The sequence below is a fragment of the Furipterus horrens genome, unplaced genomic scaffold, assembly GCF_987537825.1.
Source record: "Furipterus horrens unplaced genomic scaffold, mFurHor1.1.pri manual_scaffold_4, whole genome shotgun sequence".
Classification (NCBI taxonomy): Eukaryota; Metazoa; Chordata; class Mammalia; order Chiroptera; family Furipteridae; genus Furipterus; species Furipterus horrens.
The window spans coordinates 25839971-25852654 of record NW_028327174.1 but is presented as its reverse complement, the minus strand read 5'-3'; the positions used below and the strand labels follow the sequence as shown (position 1 = coordinate 25852654).

General features: G+C 40.6%; 1 protein-coding gene across 4 annotated transcripts in view; it reads left to right on the top strand.

The window, feature by feature from the left end:
• Positions 1–12684, top strand: part of DUSP16 (dual specificity phosphatase 16) — a 98782-nt gene that overhangs the window by 49107 nt on the left and 36991 nt on the right. For all 4 annotated transcript variants that reach the window (XM_090272858.1, XM_090272859.1, XM_090272856.1 and 1 more), the window contains 2 exons: positions 7948–8541; positions 9488–9626. In XM_090272858.1, coding sequence (XP_090128984.1) covers positions 8314–8541; positions 9488–9626 — 367 coding nt within the window. In that variant the 5' untranslated portion in view covers positions 7948–8313. The remainder of the gene's footprint in view (positions 1–7947; positions 8542–9487; positions 9627–12684) is intronic.

Sequence of the window (12684 nt, the reverse complement as noted above, 5' to 3'; positions counted from 1 at the left end):
AGGGGCCTGCAGCTACCATTGGGCCTGGCTGGTGTCCCATTTTTGAGGCCCCGGAGTTATTTTTAGCTGCAGGGCCTTGGAAGCAGGTGTGGTCCAGGCTTGAAGGCCACCCCTGGAATGTGTTCAAGTCTTGTTGTGCATGTCTGTTTAGGAGCTGAGAATAGTGACGAGGCCACTCTATACAGTACTTTGTCAAGAGAATTTGTGCTTTTGCAGTGAGAGGAAGGAAGGTCATACTATGTTTCATTTGCAGTGCCTTAAGCAGGGTTATTTTAGAAACTATCAAATGAAATACATTTTAAGAGTGTTAGGGAATATGTTAATTTAAAAAAGAAAATAGCTATAAATCCTTTTTATATAGAAGAAACCTTTTGTATTATGAGTCATATCCCAACTGACCTGCTTTAAAAGCCCACATAGTCACAAGTGTGTGATTTAAAATTTATTTTTTCTTGTCCCCCCCCCCCAACATTATTGTTATTGAAAGTAATTCTTTAAAGTCCTTTTGTGAAGCAGAAATTCAGCTTTTACCTTGACGGTAAATGTAAATTTTCCTGTATTGTATCTGCTCATTTTCTTACCTTGCCCAAACCCACACTTTTCTTAACAGTATTGATAAGGAGGAGTGCAAACAGGACCGCCACAGACACAGTGCCTGGCTCTAGGTGTGCGTCATGCCCTTTTCCTCATATTTTTTCACTTTTCAAGATTGTGAAAAAGAATACTGTATAATAATATCTTTAATTACCCAAGCAGAACTATTATGTGTTTGTATGTATGTGGGTGTTGGAGGTCCTACTTTACCTGCTGTTCTGTAACTTGATTTTATTCTCTTAATAAATCATGACCATCTTTCATTGTCAAAAATTATACTTTGTACCATCCTTTTTTTTTGCCACGTGACCCAACATAAATCAATTTTATTATACGTACAATATATTTTGGTAAAGTTTTTTTTTTTTCTATTACAGTTGCCCCACTTTTTCCCTCATTGCTTCCCCCACCCTACCCGCCCCTTCTCCCACAGTCAATCCCCACCCCGTTGTCCATGTCCTTGGGTCATTTATACTAGTTCCTTGACTAGACCCTTCTCCTTCTCTCCCCCTTCTCCCCCCCTAACCCCCCTCCCCCATCAGTCTGTCTGTTCCTTGTTTACATGTCTCTGGTTCTGTTTTGCTCATTTGTTTGGGTTGTTCATGTACCATCCTTTTCAGGTGTTGCATGAGACTGTGTTGCAGGATTTTTCATAATTTTTAACTTATCTAATCCCCTTCTATTGCCCATGGAGGCCTTTTCCAATATTTTTTCATGTGTGTTTTAACTGAAAGGTGAGACGGTTTCTTGTAAGTCACTTTGGAAGTGTTCTTGTAAGCCATTTTGACTTTACCTTCAGGAGAATGTAGTTTGGCATTCTAGTTTTGCTTATTTTAGTGTTAGCAGATTTAAAGTAGGGAAAATTCTGGAAGATTACTATCATAAACGTGGGCTCAAGTGGAGGTGGTGGGAGGTTTGGTGTTGATGACTTGGGTTTTTCTTGCTTTTTCCTAGACCTTTCTGATCTTTGGGAAAATGTAGTTGTAGCCCCTCTCCCATTAGACTGTGTTCTGAATTGTCTAGATGTTTACTCTGGTCATAATATCTTTAATAACTTAGCTCTCTGTCAGGAAAAGTACACCTTATCTTTCATGCAGTGGAATTTTGTTGCTTTGGGGGTGGGGTGGGCTAAAGGTGGTGCTTCAGTAAAGACTATAAAAACTCATGTTAGTGTTACCACCCCCTTGAGTGCAGTGATCTAACTTACAAAGTCCTTGTGGTATTTGATGCACCTTCTGACAAGGAGAACTCGAAAGCATTTTTCTTCTTTTTTAATGGAATGATCCTTTAAACTAACTACTTCCTTGATGTATGGATCTCTTCAAGCATACATCTTGTTTAACATGTCTTTTGGTATTTTCCTGTGTTTTATGCTATAAAACCAAGATTCTCTTATTAAGTACAAAACATTCACGGAGTTGGAAGAATTGTATTACATTAGCTTTAATCTTTCTTATTACAGAATTTCTTTTTTATTTCTTTGGCAAATAATGTATTAATATAGGAATCACAGTTTCTGCCTTTGTAGTTTTATGGAAGAAATTGTACTGAACTTTCTTGGATATATATTGTAAAATTTCAAGTGCCTGGAAATGCTTTATAGATAGAGCCATAGTTCTCTGAAGAAAAACTGAACACCTGCCACATTTTTTATTGGCATTTGCCCAATTCAGCATTACCTTGGCCAGTGCAGACACTGGCCTCAAGCCTTTGACTTAGAGAGCTGTAGCCTCCCAGGTATGCATGGAGCTCACTCTCACCTCCCTCATGGTCTAGACTTAACCATTAGCGTAAGGCCTTCTCTGCCTCCTCTATATAAAATGCTAACAATCCACCACAGTACTTATCACCATCTGTCATACAACATGCTTTGTCTTTATTGTTGCTGTTGATTATGTGTCTCCTGTCACTAAATGAAGAACCAAGAGGACAGGAATTTTTGCCCATTTCTGCAGCATTCCCCACTGCACGGCCTGGCCCTTAATGGGTGCCCAGTAACTCTTTGTTAGTTGGCCAAACTAGTTACAGGAGGCCTGGCAGATGCTGAAGAAAACCAGATCGCACAAATTAGTCCCCATTTGACCTCTGTTCAATTTGTTCTGAATCTTTCCTCTTGAGCCTCTAGACCATCTTAATTATAAATATCCTCCCAAAACATTTGCACCTAAACTCTCAGATTAAAACAACCGCTGGTCACATTTTCTCTTGCTCAGCGACTCCAACCAGGACCTTCCATTCCCACTCCCTCCGGACCCCCTCATCTCTGGCCCTTCTTCTAGGAGGAAGAGTCGTTAGTTCTCAGGCGGGGTGCCAGGAGGAAACATTAAATGGAGAGGGGGTACGGGCGAGGGCTGTGTCTAGGATAGCTGCATGGCTTTGGAAGAGGAGAGCTCAGGTGGGTCAGGGAAGGGGAGGCAGGTGAAGCAGGTGAGTAGAAACGGGAGGCAGTGTTAAGAAGAAAAGACAGAGATTCTCCCTGAGCCAGTCCCAAGGGTCCAGTGCTCTCCCTTAGCAGATGCTTCGTGAAGACTTCTCCCAAATCTGGAGTGTGTCTGGGCTGGCCTGTGTCTGCAGCAAAGGCCTTCTATTTAGTCTCTGAAGGATGGCAGCTCTTCCAGCCTTTTTCTGTGGATCCTTGAGATGTATGTAAACAACCTGATAGGAGTGGGTTCTCCCAACGTGCTGTTAGATTGGAGAGAGGTGGCTGGCTTTTACGATGCTAACAAGTGTTTTCTCCATGTCTAGTACTGTCTAGAAAAGTTGGGCTTCAAGTAGTCTGTCCCATTACTGCCACTGCTTGTCAGAATATGTGTCCTCTAGTTTGGGCTAAGAAAATATAGTCAAGACATTAATAAGCAACTAAAAACATATGAAGCTCATATAGCCTTCTTGGCTTTGAGTTTTTTGTTTGTTTGTTTGTTTGGTATTGAATATATTTTACTAAATATCAGACCTCATAATTTCTATCAGGGTTAACCCACAGCTTATGAGGCAGAGTCGCTTTAGTCAGTGTAGAATGAAGACGGTCCATGGGAGGTTCTTGCTTGCTTTCAGACGTCATAGCCTGCTTTTTTCCCTTGTGGTTTGTTCAGTTTTTCTGTTATTGAAAGTCTGTACTTAAGGCTCTACTGAAAAGCTGTTTGGTGTATCTTGTTGCCTAATTCTTCAGTTTTATTGAAGGAAAAAAAAATTTAAACTAGCCTGTAGTTTAATAAAAGTAAACTTCTCACCTGATTATATCCTTTCTATAAATTCTCTGAGAATTTGAACTTGAGCTCAAGCCCAACCAAATAAGGCTCAGTTGCTCTCCTCACCAAACAGGCCTTTTAAGCACCCCATAATGTAGGATCCATTTCCTTCGCAGAATTTCTTTGTAAAAAGGAAGTGTTTAAAATGTAAATGTACCTTTCTGAGGGGTAACCCCTGCCTTCCCGGGGATCCCACTTTTCAGACCAGTGGGCGTTCATGGAGCTTTGTCCCTGCCCCTGCCTGCTGTGGGCCTTGATGTGGGCCTGGGGGTGGAAATATTGGGGTGGCAGTGCCTGGTGTTGACGGAGAGTAACCCGGGGTGGATGTGGAAACTGTGAGAAAGATTCTTACCTTTTTTTTTTTTTTTAATATACCTAGTGTCAGTCTCCCTGACTTAGAAGCCAGGATTGTGTCTGGTAAGTTGAAAAGACTAATGCTTCATCTGAGAAGAGGGGAGAGATGCTTAATCATTGACTAAGGATCATAGTCTTTTTAACATTTTCTGGTTGGGCACCAGCTTTAAAGGCTGCAAGTAGTGAAGAAAATTAAAACAAAGCATTTTTCCTCTTAGCTGTTGAGCCTAATGGCAAGTATTGGTTTTTATATAGTTGGACTTTATAGTGTTAATAAAACAGACTCCACAAGTTTACCTTTTCATGGAAATAGTCTTGACTTATGGTTCTCTGACATAACTAATTCAGTAGTATACTTTATTTCATTGATATTCTTTTTTTTTTTTATTGCCTCAGCCAAGGATGTGCTTATTCATTTCAGAGAGAGGGGAAGGGAAAGAGAGAGAGAGGGATAGAAAAGAAACATCGATGTGAGAGAGAAACATTGATTGGTTGCCTCTTGCATGTGCCCCAATCAGGGACTGAACCTGCAGCCCAGGCGTGTGCCCTGACTGGGAATTGAACCCATAGCCTTTAAGTTTAAGGGATGGTGGCTCCAACCAACTGAGCCACGCTGGCCCGGGCTTCATTGATATTCTTGCAAAGTTAGATGCAGAGTGAATTTCAATAAATAAAACTTTACTAATTTCCATTATAAAGTCATAGATACATTTCTGTAGGTAACTAAATGGAGTCTAAAACATAAAATAAATGACATAGAAAAACTTAAAACATTGTATATTAGAGGGGGAAGGTTCTTACACAACTCATGTTAATATTAAATGTTTTAAAATGTAAAACATAAATTGCTGAAATGCAAGCTGTGCCTAAATTGACATTTTTTTATGGGACTTGCCCATTTTGTTCCCTGACTTATATAGCCATTTTGTTATACTAAAATGTTGCCTCAGCCTATCTCTAAACCTTCATAAATAGTCTTTAAAAACCTTTATTTCTGAAAGGGGGATACTTTGCAAATATTTGTTTAGTGGCCTTGGTTAAGGTTACTGGTGTTCAGTTTGATAAATACTAGCTTATTGACTTTTATTTTAGAGAAATAGAAAGCTTTATTGTATGTATAGAAAAGGGCTATTTAGTGGTCTTCTGAAGGGAGATGACAGCAAATGTGCCTGTCACATAATCAATTTGGGAGAAGTCAGACATTGGGCATAGAGACGTAATAGGAGGGCTGCAGCTGGCCTGGGGACAAGGGAAAGGGGTGTCACTTGATCTTGATTTCACTTCCACTCCTTTGCTTCAATTACGTTTTCATATCGGGGTCACTCCGACCAGACCTTTGCTTGGTCAGGGAAAGGGTCTTTTTGTATCTGGAACTACTGACTCCGTTTCTCTGGGCAGGACTGACCCTTTTCTGCCCAGACAGGCTGTTGGCTTCAGCCTGTCTTTGGTGTCAGTGAGTTGGGCTTATGAGATTTGGCTGAAGGGAAGCAAAGATGAGAAGGTTCTAATTCAACTTTTGCATGTTTGCTGTCATCTCCCTCCCTTTGTCCATCGATCTGCTAACCCAGATAACTGCTTTGTCCCATCGGATTTTATCATTGCGAGGAGCCAATCCGACTCCGAGACTCAGTGCCATTGTCAGAGTCAGCTTGCTCTTGTTCTCGGGTTTCCACTTTCTGTGCCACCCAGGCCCCCTCATGGACAAGTCACGTCATTCTTTCTCAGTTCAGTTTCTTTATGGGACAGGTACTTAGGGAAAACAGGGTCACCCAGTAGTAGGATCCCTGGTTTGGGAATCAGACAATCTGAGTACAGGACCTTGCATTGCTGTGAACTGTGTCACTGAGCAGCCAGGACTTGATTCGGTGCTGTTGCCTTGGCAGGTGCTTTGCAAGGGGATTAGTTGATTGTCTAGGACAAATTCTCTGCTCTACTTTCTTCATTTGAAGGCAGAGATGACTTTTGTGCCTCATTGCCATTAAGCTATCATAAAAGTAAATATCTTAATAATAATGAAGACAAGAAATGGACAAATAATGTAGTCTATGGAGCGGCTTTGTGACAGGTGGGGGTGGGTGAGATGATTTCTCAGGTGCCTGCTCACTCTGTGTGTCTGGCTGTGTATAAAGGACACAGCTTGGCTGAAGCTGGACTGTAGGAGGCTGGAATTGCTTCTGTTTTTATCTGCTGAGTGGTGTCTTTCAGATTCCAGATGCAGGGCAGCTCTGTTCACCATTTTCCCTCTTTTCTCTGTGTAATATATAGTTACTTTTTCACTTACTCACTTTAGAAAACTTAGATAATTTTGTCCTCAAAACAAACTCTGTGTGGAGACAAGGCCAAGATTATATCCACATTTTCCAGATGAGGAAACTGTGGTTCAGAGAGATTACATGATTTGTCCAGAGTTGCATAACATGTAAATGGAAGGCCACTTCTCTTTATGTCCTGCTCCCTCTTCTCTGTGCTTCGGTTTCTAATTTGTAAGTCTAAACTTAGGAAGCAGGGGCTCGGTGATGTTTGGGGACGCTGCAATCCTGATCTGAAATCACTTAATCAGATATTCATTCAGTATCTTAAACTTTTTGAAACAAAGAGGATTATACCTAAAACAGCATAAGTTGAGTATCTTAGGTGCAGAACACTGTGGAGGTGAGAAATGTAAGACAGAACCCCTGCCATCAAGTACTTTATCCTCTAGAAGTTGAATGCCTGTGGACATCTGCTTTTCTGCAGCAGAGAATTTTATATAAGCAGAGATGGATCAGTAGGGACAGGAGTCTGAGAACATTGAAGGTCAGGGTGAGGTCCAAGCTATGGGTACAAAACAACTAGTATTAGGAAATGGTCGATTATAGGAGTGTGGTAAGAACGGGAAGCATTGGGTCGAGTATGAAGGGCTCTCTGTGTAGGTAGCTGTCCTGGAGTCCTAGGTTAGGGTGTGAGATTTTCTAAGGAGGGAGTCAGTGATTCTCTTAAGAATGAGGCACAAGAAAGTGAGGGGTCAGCCTATGAAGAGTCTGGGAACACTGGAGGGGGGGGCGGATTCAGGGAACTGGCCAGGGTTGTAGCGAAGAGTATCTTGGGTGGAGCTGGGTACATCACAGTACAACTAGCCCATCAATTAGCTCAGCAGTTGGTATGACAAGAATATCACCCATTTTCATCCATCTTCCTTAAGAGGCATCTGAAATTGATAAAATCTCACGTTTTTCTGCCGCTCCTCTCCTCCCTGAGGGCACTTTAAAGGGGTGTGTGCGTGTGCACACACTCACACTTAAAATAATTCTCAAGCCATCAGAAAAGGCTTTTTGTTGTTGTTGTTCTGAAAATAGGGGGTTGCTACCCTGGTCCTAGGCTATTGTTCTTTGTGTTATTTTAAAGAAATAAGCAAAGAAAATGGAGGATACCCACTTGGAGTAATAATACTCCAAGCTGCTTTATATAGCTCTTTTAATTTCATGCTATAACTCATTTAGTTCTGGGTCCATGGTGAGTATAATTCATGAATATGTCTTGTTTTGTCTTCTTTGTGTTTTTATATTTTGAGGTAAAATCGAATTATCATTAGCATGCTTTTCTGAAGGCATACCTAGTTGTCCTTTTTGCTTGTTTGTTCCTGTGAAACTGCATCAAGTATGGAATTAGATTAATGGAGTAAATATTATGAATCATACACTCTCTAATCTGACGTGCTTTCTTTTTTTGACCCCATGTTTTGTTTTCTGTCTGTCTTTCTCTCTTCGTGTAGGCTTTTCAGTCCAGTGTCAAGCTGTTGCAGCGAGGGAGCAAAGGTAAAGAATGATGTAATGTACTGGCTGCCCCAAAGCATCTTTTGTTGTGGAATGGTTATTCCAGTCATCTCTTTATGAATCAACTGTGAGGGGCTGCTTTGTGGAGGGAGTCCTTTGCAAGAGCACATCAACAGGAAAGAGAAAGAGACATTCACTTGGAGGGCTCATGCTGAAAATGGGTTTAACTCTCCTTTTGCCAGTCACCACCAGCCTGACCTCATACGTTTCTAGTACAATGGAGGGGCTGAGCCTGTGAGCACACCACCATTACATCATCGTGGCAAATTAAAGAAGGAGGTGGGGAAAGAGGACTTATTGTTGTCATGGCCCATGAGATGCTTGGGACTCAAATTGTTTCTGAGAGGTTGGTGGCTCTGCTGGAAAGTGGAACGGAAAAAGTGCTGCTAATTGATAGCCGGCCGTTTGTGGAATACAATACATCCCACATTTTGGAAGCCATTAATATCAACTGCTCCAAGCTTATGAAGCGAAGGTTGCAACAGGACAAAGTGTTAATCACAGAACTCATCCAACATTCAGCGAAACATAAGGTAAATGCTTTCCATTTTGCCTTCTTACAATAAATGGATACACTGAATGGGAATAATTTTACATGAAGCCTCTTTTAAGGGATGAAAATAATTTGAGGAAGTTCGGTTTTTAAACTCTGGTACCTTATGATACCTCAAAAGAATTTATTAACCATATTGTCACATTTAAGAATACACCTAAACTATACAGGGAGGTTAACTTGTTTTAATTTGGTTAGGTGCTGTTTTTCCATTAATGGCTTGCTAAAATTGTTTTATTAATTTAAACACTAATGATTATATTAATAATTGCTTTATTGGTTATTATGTATTAATACATAATAGTATATGTATTGATAATATATTAATATACTATTTTGTATTGTCTGCAAGTTTCTGAAAGGAAATTATTCTTTTCAATTGCCTTGGAAAGACAGTAGAAATAATTATATTAGAAAGTGCTTTTGATTTGTGGGAAGGTAAAGTAACATGGGTTAAGACTTAGGGATGCTATTTCAAGGACTAATTTCTAGGATACCAAAACATCATCTTGTGACAGGTCAGGCTATTATTTGTTTTCTTCAGGAATAAAAATGAGTTTATGTTTTAATTTTATTAGACAGCTGATTTCTTCATTGTTATAGAGAAACCATTTGTTAAATGTTTCTCTATTTGAAGGATTGTTATGTTTATTTTGCTTATAATTTTGTTTTTGTTCTTTACCCTTTTATTGTGTTAAGGATTTAAAACCAAGTAGTTTTGAGCACATCTACTCAGAAATAGCATCAAGTTGCCTTTTAAAAGTTGATTTTTTTATAAGCATTTAAACCATGTATATGCTAGGTTTATTCAATAGGTTTATCTAATTTTAATTGAAAACAGGAAGTGCTTACCAGTTTCAGCACCAGTACTTTATGGGATTGTTTTCGTCAACTTTCTTCCTAATAGCTTCACATTTGCATTTTAGGTCGACATTGATTGCAGTCAGAAGGTTGTAGTTTACGACCAAAGTTCCCAGGATGTTGCCTCTCTGTCTTCAGACTGTTTTCTCACTGTACTTCTGAGTAAACTGGAGAAGAGCTTCAGCTCGGTTCATCTGCTTGCAGGTAAGGCTGCGGTAGGATTAAATGAAAGGACTTGGAATCTCACTGAGCTCTATGAATAAGCACTATACAGTGAGCTCAAAGTGCAATAAATCATCACAGCTCTGAGGTTATTGTGTACAGTGATTTGTTTTGTTAACTATTCTGTTGAACTTGAATACTGTCATCCTTCCACAGTGACTGATGAATTTTTGACTTGGTTCTAATGCCTCTTCACTTGGTATTTAATAGGTAGAAGTGCCACATGACTAGATCTGTGTGCCTATATAGATAGCTCAAAGCCAGCTACTTCTGTCCAGGGATTTTTCCATTCACCTGTGATCTAAGAACACCAGATGCTCTGCTTCTCAGCTCCTGCTCTAGTATTAGCTGCTACTCCCTGCCAGTGTCAAACTCTTATTAAACATTTATAGGTAAAGCATACTCCAGTGATCAGATCACGATTCTTAGACATTGTGAACAATGAGGAAGGGAGAGAATATGTGTAGATTGTTTCTTTGATAATTAAGGGGACTATTTTAAAACTTATTTACTTATTTTGTTTTTACAACGGAAAGGAAGTCTCTTGCAAATGTTAAGCAACCAGATGATTTTACAAAGTACATGGGAAGACTACATATTTCATATCTACCCTGAAGGAAGGCGGTGTGGGAGTTCTAGCTCATTGAATTCCAAAGCAGAGCGTTCATCTCTTGCTCCCCCTGTTTGGCAGCCATTGCTACAGCCCTTTCACTCACACTGGCTCACAGAGCTGGGAATACAGTTTGACAATACACAGTAACCTTTAACACAAAGCTGCTGTGTCTGGCAGTCTAACAGTGATAGGCAAGAGTGCTTTTAAAAATGTGATCTAAAAAAAGCAAAATATCGATACTATCATTTTCACATCTTGACTTTTTTGCAAGGAGGGTGCAGTGAACATGATGTTATTGGCAGTTTGTTGTTAGAAGTATAAACACTTCCGTTTTAAGAGAGTAAGATTAATCAGTTGTTGATGCCTGAACACTGTTAAACTCTGTACAGGTTTAGATAAGATTTCCATGTCTGCAGTTCTTTCTCATCAGCTTTTGCTACAGTTCCCAAAGAACAAGGCTAGTTTCTTGTCTCTTTCAAATCATCTGTTGCCCCACCTTTCGTTTATGCTGTGATTTTTCTGCCCGATCTCTCTATTCCTATCCTTAAGTGAAGTGAGTTTTTCTTAGAATGTGGTTTTCAGAATTTTGTAACTGAGAATTATAGTATTAGGTGTTGGTTTTTGTTGATAGGCACATTCTTTTACTGGGAGTATTTACTGTGTTAAATGTGACAACTGTTAGGTTCCACCAAATTAGATTGGTGAGTTTAGGAACTCATTTCATGTTTCTTGTAGCCACTGTGAGGAACTTTGCCTTAGAATCCATTAATGGGACCAGAGTTTTTCCCAAAGAAGGTGCACCAAGATGTGCTTCTCAGCTAAGTGATTGTCCCACCTCTCACCTTAATCTTGTTTGAGACAATTTTCCCGATGAGGGGCTCTGACTTGACCCTTGGCCAAGAGGACACTCCTGTGGAAGAATGAGCTCATGCTGGATTTCTAGCTGAAGTGTTTTTGTTACTTATATGCCCATTTCCCCTTTTACCAAAAAGCACGCCTTTGTTACTTGGGAAGGTTCTTACCAGTCTTGAGTAGCTTTGGGAGGGGCATTTATTAGGCAAGGAAGAAAAAGCACTCGGTCTGATCAGCTAGGTCAACCCTAGGGACATAAGGAATAACACACTAAGTCCGAGCTCCTCGACACCTTTGCTTCATGCAGGAAATGTTTCCTAGGCTTAAACGCAATTCCCTTGAGGCAGCACCAGGAACCACAGTGAATGTATTGATGGCACCGTGTCATCATCCACACTCTCCAGTCCTGTATTTCTTTTGGCTTAGGAGGCGGCTTGGGGGACTGAGCCTGAATTGCCTTGTTTGAGAGTTTCTGAGCAGCCAGATCTCTTACCACACCTAAGAGAAGGGTCTGGATGGATAAAAGTCTCCCCAGCCATTTGAAAAGTTCGGACCAATTGGAAGTTCCCTTGGTTAATGAATCTGTTCCACAGAGTGGACAGAAACTGGGGTAAGGGGAAGAGAATGCTTGGAAAGGTATGGCCATCAACTCTTGGCTCCTGTTTTTTGTCAAGGTTCAGCTGGTCAGAGCATGTTCATGGAATATGAGAAAGAAGGACATATCCACAAGTGTTTCTTAAATATTTTGCTTCGTGAGGGTTGTGGGAGTAATTGCAGAAAAAGCACACTAGCTTCTCACAGGTGCTGCAGGAAATTAAAAGGTCACTAGAGGTGGTTTTCACCACAAAATACCCCTGTTGTTTTCAGCAGTTAGAGATGCTTGTCAGCCTCACTTGGATATGGTAATAGAAAGGCAAAGTGATTTCTTGAAGTGATTTCTCCATCAATTTAGAACTTTCAGCAACCCTGAGATTATTCAAGAAGAGAGCCTCAGAGATGTGAGGTGGTGTTCATGCTCCTTAGACGTGGAAGTGAAGAACTGAGGCCTGAAGTCCATTCAGTTTCTCAGGGCTCCCTGACCCAGAGAAAAATGACTCTGGAGAAGGGGAACAAGAGGACCTCCCCAAGTAACCGATAGAAGCATCAGAATGAGCTCTTTCCCTCAAACACGAGGAGACCCAAACTTACCTATAGGACATAGTTACAAGGGCACGAAAAATGAAGGTTTACTGAAGAGCAGGGGGGTTAGGTTAGGGAAAGTTGTCCTGGAACGCAGTGGGCTTCATTCATTAATTGGGGCCAGGTCCTGCTTTGGGGACGGGGCTAGCCTCTGATAGCTGAATATCAGTGAGAACGGATTCCCAAGTCTTCTCATTTTGAAACTTAGAAGCTGGTCTGCCATGAACTCTGTGTATATTGGCCACATCTGTGACTCTTCTCATCCAAGACCTTGATCCCCGACTGAACAGCTTTCCCTTTTTCTGATCCCAGTCAATGTTCTAAACAAAACGACTAATTTGATAGTCACATACTATCCCAAGCCTTTCATTTTTATCTTAAGATCTTATTTAACTT